Below are 14553 nucleotides of genomic sequence, written 5' to 3'. Positions count from 1 at the left end.
CTTGTGTTCTGAGTTTAGGAGTAAAGCCAATCCCACAGGCTGGCTACTCTGAAAGAAAAATCAAACAAATGACCCAAGTCGCTCAGAAACCTACCTGTCCTGTTGATTTCTTGTTTGTTTTCCCCCAATGAAAACACACGCATCTAACTGCTTTCTTACTAGCTGAAACACACAATAGAAGTAGTTTTAATTTAATAATAATAATAATACATCAGAGTAGTCAAAGAATGTAATACATCTTTGTTACTGTGTTCTCTATTAAAGCAGCAGAAGAAACAAAAAAGGGAAGCAACCAAATGCCAGCAAAACATCAGCAATCCGTGAGTAACGGACTACTTGCAGTGGAACATCCAGATATTTTTAATGTGGTTACTTGGAATGTATCATAGTTTTTATAGAGTTTAGGAAAGCACTCTATCTAAATGCAGCAGCATCATGCTTTACCTAGAAATTCATTTAATCCAAATGTGGGGTCAGAGGCTTTTACCAGACACAATAAAGCAGTACCTTTAAAAAAAACCCAGAACACATGACCAAAGCCAAACACAGTTTTATTTTTCTTATTTACATATACAGAAGCTTTTACATTAAAAAACTTGAAAACCAAATAATCTGTACATATAATACAGCAATTTAAGTCTTCATGAATAGAATCTTAAGTTTTCAAGTCAATTTAAAAATCATTATATTAAATAAAACAGTATTAAAATCCAAAAAATGGGGATGAGGATGAAGAGGAAAATAATGACCACAAAACATTTGCATTCTGCCCTTCACATGTATCATTTATGCTCATTGAACATTTGTTCTCAGTGTAACTTGAAAAACCTCCAAATTCTGAGTTTCTTTCACTTGTCTGAAATAACTCCAATAGAGTCTGCAGTGATGAGCTACAAGTGCTTCTCTTCTCTTCAGGAACAGACAGTCCATCTGAATTCCTTACTCGTAACTCCACTTTCTGTTTTTGAGTTTCTCTTTTATTCTTCCTCAAATTAAGCTTCACTTTTCTGTGCAGCTTTCCAGATGGTGAACTGTGGGCAGTGCTGGCAGCTGATGCATTAAGTTCTTTGTTCACAGCAGGATCAGATACCTCAGCCTCCAGAACGACATTGTGCTGCATTTGTTGATGATTATCACATACATCGTGATGTTTCTTGACAAATGTAGGATTGGCATCTGCTTTTTTCAAACACTTTGCTGGTAGAACTACTGAATTATTTAATTTTCGTTTTTGCTGCAGTAAGTTTTTGTCTTTTTCACTAAAATCTGTAACTTGGGTGTGAGAACTGTAAGTGTCCATTCCTTCCTGAAAACACTGTACCTTCTTTTTACTTTCATCTGGTTCCAGTATTTCCTTGCTGAACAGCTCAGAAGCTTGAGACAAGTTCTCTGCGTACACTTTGTCAGTTTTCTGAAGGGGTGGTTGTATGGAATTTGGTGATACAACAGTCTCTGGTAACTTCACAACACAGGAGCCATCAGTCTTATTATTTTCATTATTAATTCTGAATTTACTTTTTAGTTCTGAAGGTTGTGATGGGTGAGAATAAAGAACTGAACAGACAGATGCAGAAACAGGGGCAGGTATTGGCACAGAATTTGGTTGTACTTCTGCAGTCTGGCAATCCAGTTTGAGAGCCTGCATTGCAGTATCCTTCCAGGAGTAAGTTTTCAAAGCAATGCGTTGCCTTTTCAGTCGCTCTTTCAGCTCATCTGGTCTGGTTATCTTTCCAATAATAGGAGAAAAACATCCTGTGCTACATTTTGTCCTACAATGAAATTGTTTAAAAATATTAGCAAACATAAAAATCCCCATGCAACGTAACTTGATATACAACTGATTCTTTAAAAGCAGCTGAACTGACAAAGGGGCTTTTGTTTTGACTCCTCAAGGAAAGACACATTCAGGGTAGCAACATGCTATTTCTACACAAGCAGAGTGCCTTATAGTTTTGATGTTTTCTTACTGATTCCTACAGCTCATGACGTTGCTTTAAAAACACACAATGTAGTCTAGTACTTCAGAAAATCTCAATTTACAGTGGCATTAAGAACAAAAGAAGTAAATTAATATAATGCAATTACTATAAATACTTGCAAATGTTCTATGATATTTACACACAAAATTAATATGATTTTCTTGACAGGATTTCAAGCCTAACAACTTTGAGTATTTCGAAACCACAAAAGAAATAAAGGCTTGCTTTCATTAGTCTACCACTTGTTTGATTCTATTTGCATTTCCTTTGATTTCATTAAGAATATATTTATTAAAAAAAAAGCAAGTAATGAAGAAATAAACAAGAAAGTTATTCCTTATCTCCTGACTCACTTCCAAACAATCAAGAGCAACCTTGAACAGTGTTACTGCTTCACATAAAAAGACCCTGGTGCCTACAGCCCAAGACACCAAACAAGCCTTTCTCGCCCTTTTAAGCTCTTGAGCACAAAGAAGGGAACTTTGCTTTCTCTGTCCTCCACAGGCAGCACAAAAGCAGAGAGGTTTAGAGTACAGGTAGGAAGTTTTTCCACAGGTAAGGAGACCAGATTGAACTAATATGCTGTCCTTAGACAAAGAATTCAGAACAAGATGTCCAGACATTGCTGTCTTTGTTAGCAATATTTCAGTACAGTAGATTTTGTGTTACAGGAGCTGAACATAAGTAGAACAAATTCTGGCAACTTTCAGTCTCAACTTTCTCTAATGTCATCAGCACTTTTAATTTTTTTTCCTAAGTTTTGCTTTACAGAACTGATTTGCCACAAACAACCTCACAGAAAATTTCCCTAATTTATTTCAGCCTTGAAAATATGAATTTATCCTGTTCTATTCAGATCAAGAATTTCAAAACTATCATTATGTTCAGTGTCCTGACTCACAGAGTCTTTAGAATTTACAATATGTAACTCACCTTTTTATTTTTCCTGTCTCATCATCTTTGTATGCAACAAACTCATAAGCTAACTTTGAGATGATATCATCAACAACTTTATACTGTGTGCTTTGTGCAAAATTTCGGTGCCGCTCACTTTCAAGATGCTGCAATAAAGAAAAAACATGAAATAAATCTAACATTACAGATATCAATACACAAATCCACAGCACAACAAGGAGCAAGTAAATACCATTAGTTTACTACCAGCATCTCTAAGACATGAATTACTAGTGCCTACAGCTGTCAGAGATAGGTTTTAATTCTTAATTGCTGCTTCTAACATAGGAAAAAAATACTAATTTGCTGATTATTCAGAAAAATATTTTAAAATTAAAAAATTACAGAGAAACCTCTGGTGATACCACATTGAAGAGATATGATGGTATCAAAGCATATACTTGACATTTCACATACTGTTTGCAGATCTTCATATTTCTTCCCACAACATTCACAATATCCTCTCCTTTTTTTGTCCTTCTGAGGAAATTGAGCAGGCATTCCACAATCCTTGTCACTGTTTACTTTGTTTCTGTTAAGAGAATATTAATGAGTCTTAAACACGGAACTAAGTGCTCAACTTGCCCCTCACAGTAGGTTCATTTTTACCCACTTAAAAAAACCACTCCCAAAACAAACCTTTATTTTCCCTTAAACTATTTACATTATTTTAGTCAACGCTTAAAAAAACCCGAAGAGTTATAGTTAGATTTAAAATCAAACAAACAAAACCCAGAAACATTTACTGCAAGAAGACAGGCAGACCCAGTGGAAGTGTATGTAAGCACAGAACATCCAGGTTAGTATAGACATACTACTACCATTCACTCAGAATAAATAGTACAAAATTGCTAAACAAACAAAAGCCAAAAGGACATTTAGAAGTCTCTGTGCACAGCTGATAAAACACAAACTAGAAACAGCAAGGAAAAAAAAAAGATTTTAAGATTTTAACACCTACTGTTGGTTGTACATAATTAGAATATGCTGACCAAATGCCATTTTGTCCTGTTTTTCTAGGTAAAGGCTAAGTGAGAATGCAAAAAAACGAACCTAAAGTTCTGCCTGGACATTAAAATATGAAGAGATTTTCAACAGCTGCTCCAGGATCTTCAGAATCCCCATCTGGGAAGAGCTACTGCTTGCTGCAATCGACTATTAAACCACCTACAGTTGACATGTCAGCAGTAAAGCAAAGTCATCAAACTCTACTTCCCTTGACTTTGAAGGAATAGTTCCATCTCCCTGTTTAGCCAAAAATCACAGATTTTACCAAGTATCTGCATAGATGTAAGCTCAGGACTACATCTAAAAATCTGTTGTGAAAAATCTCTAGCTTACAAAGCACAGCAAAGTATTGTTAACATCCTGCCCCAGCAGTTCTTGGGTTCCCCAGGCCAGGGAACTCTGAAGTGTGCTTTAACTGTTAACTGCTACACCAGCCTTCACACCTTCCCTCTGGAAACAGTAAAACTCAGAGAGAACCAGGCAAGCAGGACTGAAGCAATAGAATGCATCATCTGAAGACTGAATAAGTCTGCAGGTCTTGTCCAATGCAGAAGCAAGAAGAACTAACAACTTTGCTTCAACAAGTTTTTCTTCCAGGTAAAGACAAAACAAGTGAACATTCCCCCTGCCCCCAAAACTGACATTGTTTCATACTCAGCAGGTGAATGTGACCATTCTCCCACCTAAACATCTCTTTGGTATGTGCCCACGTGAAGTATTAATTAGGAATATTTATTCAAATATAAATCCTGATTTCTTTAATATATCATGTTCCTTAATCCATCCAAACAGAAACCGCCTTTTTGGTTTTTTTATGCTTTAAAAGAATGGGCTTTTCCAACATCCTCTGAAGAGACACAATCAGAAATTGCCTTATTAATACAGCAGTAACCCCTGCAATATATGGTTTTTTCTCTTTTCATACTGCTATCTTCTTTGCAATTAAAAAAAAAAAAAAAAAAAAAAAGGAAAAAAAAGCATCACAGCAATATCAGCTGAAACCTCCAGCACTGAGTTACGGTCAAGACTGGACAGAACTGCAGAGAAGCCACTTCATAAAGAAAACAGGTATCACAGCTCAGTAAGCCTCCAGCCACAAGGACAGAAAAGCAGCAACTTACTAAATACAGAAAGTTCCACATACTGCAAAGCTACCCTCCACATAAATATAGTTCATCTCTCACATGAATCAATTTTACAAGTCAATGAAAAAAGCAGGTATTAAAAAATTTTAAAACCCCACTGATTCACAAAAACCAGTTAATTACGACTCTTAAATAGTTTCAAATCATAAAATTGATTTGCTGAAGTTCTAATTGCATCTGTAGTGCTCAAATCAGGCCTGAATGCCAAAATGTATTACATAAACACTTGCTGTAAAGCCAGCTGCAATTCCACTGGGAAGCTGGCATCTACTTTTCACCTTTGAAGAGCTGAAGCTGTATTAGAAGTCTATCTAATTTCTATGAATTATCAACAATATATCAATATAACAATATATTGAATTATCAAGAGTCTTTATAAACAATGGGTAGGCACTGTGATTGAATAGCACTGCTTTAAAAAGTTCAACTGCTTATTTCAGCACTATATGGACAAATACAAAAGAAGTCTTAAGAAACCCACTTCCTGTGAAATATTTACTGAACAGCATCCAAGATGAGGACAAAGAAGAAACCAGTGGGAGAAAGGAAAGAAATCTCTTATGCTGACCCACAGTGAAAGGAGAAGGCCACATTTTTGGATGTATGCATCTGTGTGCCCAAAAAAAGGACTAAAGACAGGATAAAGAGGGCACAGATAGAAAGACACCAACAGTGCAGTAGATACATTGATGAGACATGGTTAATAGTCTAATAGTATTACATAGCACAGAAAATTAGAAGTTGAGAAATTATTTTAGAACACAAATTTTTTTAGTCATGGAATAATTCAGAGAACAAATCTCTCCTCTACCCACACCTCAATAAAATAAAATTTTCAACAAACCTTTCCTTAGACTGAGTTTGCTTTTGACCAGGATACTTCTTATCCACCTCAAATGGACTATATGGCTTTGGAACACAATAGTTCAGAAATGGAAAACTCAGTAACTGCAGATAAAACGGTCGGTACTGGCTGCATTAACACAAAACAAGTGCATGAGAACCATCAAAAATGGAAAAGGGCTTCACTGCATACATTACTCCATGTTCAAAATACTGAACAAGTGTTTCTCTTTTACATATGACATATACAGAATGCCAAACAGATACATATCTTAGAATAAGTCATTCATTTCTTCCTTGATACTTTCCTTCAGTTTCCAGAGCTGTCTTACACATTCCTTGGGATATGACTTGTGTGCCTATTAGTTGTTGTGAGTTGGGAAACCAATAAACCCAAGAACAATTTGGACAACATTGCATTTGTGCTCCTGAGAAGTAGCTACAGTAGTTCCCAACATCCAATGCTTTTAAAATTTATTTTAGCATTTTCTTAAAAAAAAATTCAATTCACCATTCAGAATATTAAAATAAGACCTTTTACAGAAAAACAATATCCCTGTACACCACTCTGTACATTCAGAGATATCAGAACTAGCAACCACACCAGTGCTCTGAACAGATTAAAGACTTCCAAAATAGGACATGTCAAAAATTCACACACTGAATAATCAGTTGACTGAAATGCTGATGGCAGAGTTCAGTATGATTTTTGTCCCCACATTACTATTATAAGCTACCCAGGCAAAACTACAAGAGCAAGTCTGGAAAAACATAATACACCAGTGAAGCATCACCTTCTGTTTCTGAACTGTTACTTATGTTGCACCAATATTAAAAAACATTATGTTACATAAATATTTAGAAGTGTTTCAAGTGTTTTCACTACATTATGAAATTCACATATATTTATATATGAATTTCTTATCCTTACAATTCTGTTGGTCCCGTTCTCCCCACTATCCCCATGTCCCTCATACCTATTGCCAACCTACAGTGTATAACCAGGTTTAGATGATTTTTTTTAAAACAGGAAAGTGTCAGAGAAGTCAGGTCAAAGAATTTAGTGCTTATAAACAACACCATAACTCAGAAGTTACTTATGAATTTAAAAGTGCAAATTATGCTGTGCAGAACCAAACTTTTTTTACAATTCATTGTTCTCTCAACTTCTGGCTAACTGGCATTTTCTTACACAACGAAGACTGATTACAGGACCAGAAAGATGTGAAACTTTTCAAGGCTGAAAGTATCAGACCTCTTATGAGTGGATATTGAAATCAGATTAATAACCTTTAATTTTTCCTTTTAAAAAGAAATGATTGAACAGGAAATTAAACCTAGTTTCAATTTATTATTTTAACTAACATCTTCACTTTCCTTACATCTAAAGAGTCTCAGCAGGAGATGAATGTAATTGAGCTGGAACTACAGGAGTGAAATTCAGTATGCAAAGTTTTGCATTACAAAATTTGGATCTAAGGAAAGATGTAAAGGTTCATGATTCCCTTTCATTCCTTGGTAGGATGTAACCCAAAGAATCCATTCTCATCATCTACAAACTGGAGTTACGCGTTAACCTGCCGCTTCCTTCACCTGACTGTAAATATTCCCTACTACACTTCTACTTGCTCAATTTCATTTGGCAGCTAAAGGCATTTGTATGTCATTTTCAGTACTCTTGACATCTGAAGTCAGGAAGTTGAAAGGAATTGAGATTTAAGGACACACTTCCTCAAGTAATTCTGTATTACTCAGTTTGAGAACCACATTACTAAATGCATGAAGAGAACACTTACCAACTCCTATCTTCCACCCTGATAAATGGACTTTTCAGTCTACCTGCTCAAAGGGGGAGAAAAGGAAATCAATAGGGAAATACTTTTCATCATGTATCAAGCTGCTCCAGTAGCTTAATAAATAAGCAGACTTTATTTTAGGACTCATTATGTACAGGTTTTGACAAACTTGATTTCCTGAAGGTTCTCTACATGCTTTTCTTGGACATACAAATTGGAGTACAGCACCACATTTGACCACAGAAGAACGGTAGCACATTTCTGAGCATTCAGAAAATAAATCAAGCCAAAAACCTCTATAATTGTTGCAGTACTTACTTTTTGACTTTGGAGCAGTAACGTGTTTTCCCTATTGAAAAAAGAGAGATGGTGTAAAATCACTGTATTATTCTGCACTGTACTTGAAGATTTAGCTGTAGATAATTTAAGTTATGAGAGTCTCCCTGTGTTATCATGACCTCACACACTCAAGACAAATTTTTAAGGAAACTAAACTCATTAGTACTTTGAAACAAGACAACATGTTTCCCAAAGAAATATTTCTTGCTACACTGAAAAGAAAGTGCTCTCATTCAAATGCCTCAATTTATTTTTTTCTAAAATCAAGTCAAAACAAAGAAACACAGGTAAATTTATACATTTACTCCCTCCACCTGAAAATACCTTGCCATTGCTGAAAGTTCAGTCTTTAGTACAGGTAACATTTTTACAACACTTTGTAAATCCTAATTAACTGCAAGCTGCAAAATGCCACCAAAACCTGCAGAACAGCAAGTATTTCCAATTAAAACAATTGTTTTCATTTGAATGGGTTTACACAGGCTGCATCTTTTATTATTTTTAGCAATGAAGACTAAAATGCAGAAGAATAATTTTGTCTTCAGAAAAAAAGTGAAGTTACATTCAAGTATCAGCTGTTAAATATAATTGATTCTGGTAAAAGTATAAACTCATTTTATACTATTTGCAAAAAATCCTCACCTGCTATCCATGTACACAGTGATGATTTGGCAGAGGATTTTATGAGGCCTCAAGAACTAGCCAATATTACATTCCAAAACAATATAACACATGCTGGGTAGTTTGGTTCTGTTTATTTATCAGGCCCCGTGGCTAAACCAGACAATTGTGCAAATTACAGAGCAACTGCAGGTGGAGCACACAAGAGCTACAAGCTTTACTGTCTAACTACATCACAGACTAAAACCTGAGAAAAGGGCATTTTCCCTTTCTGCCAACTCCACATACTTGGCAAATTAGCTTCAAGATGCTTTATGCTCATTCTCTGTGAAGAAAGAGTTGCAGATTCCTTATAGAGACAGCTTCTCCAGGAAACATAACTATGATTTTTCAAAATAGCCCATCAAAATGAAAGGGAAAATTATACATGTCACAGGGAAAATTATACAATGTCACAGGGAAAATTATACAAGGCAACTTAGCTGCCATCTACAACATACTAAAACAACAATACATTTTATTAATTACTTCTGAGGCCTGCAGAATGGAAATTTCAGACACTTCAGCACTTCTGACTCTCAGATACCCTTTGTAAGAGCACAGCTCTACACACTATAGAATCAATGCTACTAATAAAGTTATTTTTAAATAATGTTGAAATATACAGCATATACTTTGTATTATCCAAGATGGTTTTTAAATCAATTCACAAGATATACTAGTCTGTGAAAAACTGGAAATGAGCAATAGCTTCATTAAAATAAAATCCACAAGCTTCACAGTAGGCAGTCCTCAGTACTTTGTGTTTTCTTAGCTAACAAAACAAATGGCATTTTTATAAATGGCAGAGAGGCACTTACCACATCTTTAGAAGAACTGCCTGCTCTTTTGATTAGATAGAGCTCCCTTTTCTTTTGTTCAATGCAATTCTTAACATCTGGCAAAAAGTGGGAGAATTATACTCAGTTGGCTCAATTTTTGCATGTTTGACATAACTTCTAATGTTTTAAATTCAACAAAAGCCATTAAGTGAATGTTACACGTTGAAGTCAGCAAAAATATTTACCATCAATATGAAGTATCTTCACTCCCCAACTCAAAGCATTGGATAGTATACTACCAGAGGGGATTAAGTCCTGCAAGCAATAAACTACATTAATAATCTTAAACAATGCATAGTAATTACTTAAAATAATTAAAATATAACATATTATATGAAAGCTGCGATTAAAATGAAGGTGCTTTGCTTCTAGCCAAAAGAATACCACTCTCCTAGACTCCTCTTCTGTCTCTCTCTGTATTACAGCACCTCACCATCAAAAGAATACATTTAACCTTCAGAAAACCAAAACTGTTCTTTATGGTCACATTTTACAGCAAGATCCGAAGACTGTGAATATATACATTAACTTCATGAGCACCTCTCAAATGTCAGTTACATTAGCAATCCTAACAAATGTTTTTTAACTACTTTTCCTAAAACTCCACAGACTTTCAATTCTTCAGAAGTAGCCCGAAAACATACCTGACACTTCACTTAGGACAATCCCTCAACTTCTGCCTGAGTATTCCATGACTGACTTCTTTCTAGAACCACTAAGGCCACTTATGCAACTGCTTGTTTTCTAGAAAAACAAACCACCAAAGTTCTGAAGCACAAGTTTGCTGATTATTTGGCTTACCTGTTCTTTGATTGCCTTTTCAACCAAAGACTTTCCTCTGCTCATACGTACCTACATTAAAACAGAAACACATTTGTAGTGAGGAGAGACAATTCACATTGCTCTTAACAAATACACATTAGCTACAAGGGCCTCCTTTTGCTCACTCTACTGCCAATTTTTCAGTAATGTGTATCTTTCATCACAGGATTATGGTTGATACAGTGAAAAGGAAAAAACCCAAAACCAAGAAGACCCCAACAAGTAATCATTTTCAGCCAAAGAAGGCCACTGCAATGTTAGTGCTGGAACAAAGCACATGGTGGGAATAAGCAGCCAGTGACACACTAAAAGATGAGGTTTCATCAGCTGGGCTTGTGAAAATTATATTCATGAATATAATCACAGCCTCTGTCTTATCCCGTGCTTTTCAATCACCACTGCATTTCCTTTTTCCACTTTTTGCTGTTCATTCATAATGAGCTGCCTTTACCTACCCAGGCTGTTTGCAAAATAAGGTGACCTCTCCCATGCAACACAAAGACCAGCCTGCAGCCTGGTCATGTTTCTAAACAAGAACCATATATACCATATATAACCATAGTACAGTTAATGATTTTCAACTGTATTTTGAAAGGACACAAGACTTGCCCATGTAAGAAACTTCACATAAACCTGCATAAATTCAGATACTAACTGTTGCAATTAATGTGATTCCCTAAGAAAGAGGTAAGAAAAACTTAATATTCATAATGCTCAATTTTATTCCTACTACTACCAGAGAGCATTTCTGCAGATATCAGCATTAACAACACCAAATCAGCCAAATTTTAACAGGCTGTGCTGCTAAAGAGACAGGAATCACTGGATGTCATCACGCGCCTGATCCAGCTGTCAAACACGACATCAGTGTTGTAAGTCAGACATAGTAAATTAGAACACATTTGAGTATACTCTTCTTATTTGCAAAAATTAATCCTTTTTAAAACAAGTTCCAACAAATTTGCTGAATTATTTTGAGTTAGTTAAGTTTAACAAGTTAGCCTGAATAAATTTAAAAGAATGTTTCAAAGAAAAATCCCTATTCACCCAAGGAATTGCTGCCACCTTTAGGAAACAAAATCAGAGAACAACTGTAGGAGCATATCCCATGGATTGCACCTGATTTGCAGTATTATTACTAAGAAACTTACTGTATCTGCTATCTTGAATGAACTGCCATCATGTCGATCTTTTCGGCTGCTAGGATGAGGTGAACCATTTCCTCCATTAGGTGCAGATTCTGGACTAGGAACAGGAGAAATCTGGCCAAGAGTTGGTGCAAATTTTGCCTCCTTTTTATTAGTCACCAGATAGTTGATATCTTTACTAAGAAAACTCTCCACTCTCTAAATATAAAGATATAAAACAAGTAATTTTTTCAGGACAATAAATCAGTAACTCAATTTTACATTGACTATTTTAAAGGAAAGTGATAAAACTTCTAAAACAATTAAGTTCAAAAACACTGAGTTAACAAGAAAATATTTTCTACATATCTGGATAACAATGACAATTAAGTTATACTAGCATCTTACCAGTCACAAATTCTAATTTGTAATTTAAATTTCTTAATTTTGTAATAACTATTAAAAGAGCTTTGCTTTGTTCTGATTATTACAATTTTATACTACCTACCTGTAATACTTTACAATTACAAGAATGCAAACACTGCATTAAGGAGTAACATATTAAAGGAAAACAACCCTCTAATTTTATGTAAAAGAAATTACACAGAAGTGTTCAGCAAAACTTAAAGACAGGTGTTTGCAAATGGGATTTACAGTCTTCAAGAAGCCATAAATTTACTGAGTTTAGGACCAGCAGTAAAACTAACATTTCAGGATAGCTATCATGTTTCACACCTACAGTGTCCATAACGTTTCTCAAAAAGGTAAAGTTTCAAGTAGATTCATATTCTCATACTCAGCAATATAAAAATGTCATCATTCTGAGTTTACTCCTCCACTTTGCTCCTTCAGTCTCTTTCACTGCCAACTACAGTGTGACCAACAGCCAAGTGCCTCGCTATTTCATGTCAGATTGTACAGTTTGAGGTATTTTCCTCTTTTCCAGTCATCACTGTGGAAAGCACAAATCACACAGCTTGAAACTGTGCATTTAAATTCTGCTCTATGGATCTTTTACAGAAACAGGATATACAGAGAGAGGCACTTCTAAGTGCCCTCCACACAAGTATTCTGTACTTGCTTGTATCAAATAGCTCCCTCCATACAGAAAGAAGAATTAGGAAAAAATTATTAAGGTGCTTATAAAATTTATTGTTTAAGAGTATTCAAAAACAGTCACTAAGATACCTTGTGCAAAACATTGGTAGTGAAGCTGCTGACTTACAGAAAACAGACACAAAAATCTTCCTTTATTCTCTTTCAGGTTCAGCTGAACACTGTGAGTTGTAACATGTAAACATGTCAATACAGTCAGAAGCAGCAGAAGAAAAATCACCTTGAACAATGAAACCTTAAGAATTTGGATAAAATCTTAAGCCAGGTGAATAATCAACTGAAAACAAAACTGCCTAATAAGAACTTTTGCTCCAATCAGGAAAGCAGCTCCTCTTGAAAACCCACAGAATAGTTTGTTGATAAGCTCCTTATTCAGATTAAAGTTTAAGACAAAGATAGAAAAATAAGACACCATCTCAGGTAACTACAAGTGACATTAAAATGCAGTTTCAAAGAACACAAAAAAAGCATTCCACATGTGCACATTTCCTTCTAGGTTCATATAGGTCTCTATTATTAACTTACCCCTCCCAGCTCTTTGAGGTCCTTTCCTAACTTTTCAGAGATCACATTTGATGGGATATCGAGGTAAAATACTTTCCCAGTGAGCGGCTTAAATTTGAGTTTCTCCGGTTTTGCCGTGTCTTTCTTCACATTCTTCAGGGAAGATCTTGTCTTTTCTGGTTTTGCTTGAATTGCATCCTCTGGGGAAAGAAAAAAAAAACCAAACAGGCAATTTAAACAGAACTGGACTTTGGTTTTATTTCTGAAAGGGAAAATTCCTGAATTATGGAAATGGATGGAGCAAGCTTCCATAGAAAGGCTTGGGATGGAAGGGACCTTAGAGTTCATCTAATTTCAACCTTCCTGCCATAAAGGGGCACCTTTCACTAGACCACGTTGCTCAAAGCACAATTACACATATTGGTTTTACACTGGTTTTTCTTCCTCCCTTGCCTAATCCTAGTTGTTTCTCTTTTGGAGAAGCTCAAGACAATGAGAGCTGCCACAGGAAGTGAGCAGGCCTCTTCTGGAGACAAAAAGGCAACATGCAAAACAGTCCCTCCGCTAGGGATTGATTCCTTCCCTCCCTCAAGGAGTCCCAGGTAGGAAAGGGAGCAGAACCACTACTCGTGCTGCAAAATCCTCTAGGGCTTATGAGCACAGTAAATAACAGATGAACAGCACTCAATTTGTAGGATCTAGAAGACAAAAAAAATCTAGAAAAATAAGAAAATTAGGAGATTGATGCAACTGATCCAGAATCTAAACAGAATAGATACTAAGCAAGTGTGCAAGGAAAATTCTGTAATGATCACCGACTAAATACAGTGTCACCACACACACGCCAGGACCGTTTAAAAATTAACACTCTAAACACTGGAATTAATATTGGAGCACTCAGATTAAACCTCTCAGGGATAATCAAAAGTTTGGAGCGCATTAACAGGACTGCAACAGCAACGAAGAGTCTCTCCCGCAAAGGGGGTGCGTTCTCACACCCTGGGCCTAAGGAGCCCTCCACACAGACACCAGAGGAGCCCGGGGGGAGCAGCTGGCCCAGCGGCGGCCCGGCCATGTCCCACACACCAGGGGCACGCCCGTACGAGTAACTCCCGTCACACACGAGGGCCTTCCAGCCGCCCCCGCTCCAGCGCCAGCCCGGGGCCCAAGCCCGGCACGAGGCGGCGGCGCCTCACAGCCCCAGCCGGGATGGCGGCACCGCCTGAGAAAGGCCCGAACGGCGGCAGCTCCCCCGCGCTGCCCACAGCCCCCCGCCGCTTACGGGGACGCGCTCCTTTGTCGGCGGGCTCGGCAGCGCTCGGCTTCATCTTCCCGCGGAGTCACATCGTGCTCTGCTCCGCCGGCAGCCCCGATCGGCACAGCCACTCCGCGCCGCCTTCCCGCCTCCGCCGCAGCGG

At 36.9% G+C, this 14553-nt stretch overlaps 1 protein-coding gene across 2 annotated transcripts; it reads right to left on the bottom strand.

Annotated features, from left to right (window-relative positions):
• Window positions 1–534: 534 nt before the first annotated feature.
• DBF4 (DBF4-CDC7 kinase regulatory subunit) lies at window positions 535–14551 on the bottom strand. 2 transcript variants are annotated; one of them, XM_063150784.1, is made up of 12 exons: window positions 14418–14551; window positions 13157–13335; window positions 11540–11734; window positions 10368–10418; window positions 9752–9821; window positions 9546–9622; window positions 8044–8074; window positions 7726–7771; window positions 5931–6059; window positions 3351–3465; window positions 2913–3040; window positions 535–1769 (listed from the first exon to the last, which is right to left on the bottom strand). In XM_063150784.1, exons 1-12 carry the CDS (start codon window positions 14461–14463, stop codon window positions 704–706), a joined length of 2133 nt encoding a protein of 710 aa, XP_063006854.1. In that variant the 5' UTR covers window positions 14464–14551; the 3' UTR covers window positions 535–703. The 2 variants fall into 2 exon arrangements, with proteins under 2 accessions (XP_063006854.1, XP_063006864.1); XM_063150794.1 differs by having other exon boundaries at window positions 7726–7768; window positions 14418–14550.
• Window positions 14552–14553: the final 2 nt, after the last annotated feature.

Source organism: Melospiza melodia, chromosome 1 (assembly GCF_035770615.1).
Source record: "Melospiza melodia melodia isolate bMelMel2 chromosome 1, bMelMel2.pri, whole genome shotgun sequence".
Classification (NCBI taxonomy): Eukaryota; Metazoa; Chordata; class Aves; order Passeriformes; family Passerellidae; genus Melospiza; species Melospiza melodia.
The sequence above is the reverse complement of the archived record's forward strand: the minus strand, read 5'-3'. Positions and strand labels throughout refer to the sequence as shown.

Bases quoted from the DNA above. Each gene is read 5' to 3' on its own strand.
- DBF4 (XM_063150784.1), bottom strand. From the start codon at position 14,463: ATGAAGCCGAGCGCTGCCGAGCCCGCCGACAAAGGAGCGCGTCCCC. The intron at 13,336-14,417 runs GTAAGCGGCGGG...TTCTTTCCCCAG, and splicing joins CGACAAAGGAGCGCGTCCCC to AGGATGCAATTCAAGCAAAA. The intron at 1,770-2,912 runs GTGAGTTACATA...ATTTCATTGTAG, and splicing joins GAGACAGGAAAAATAAAAAG to GACAAAATGTAGCACAGGAT.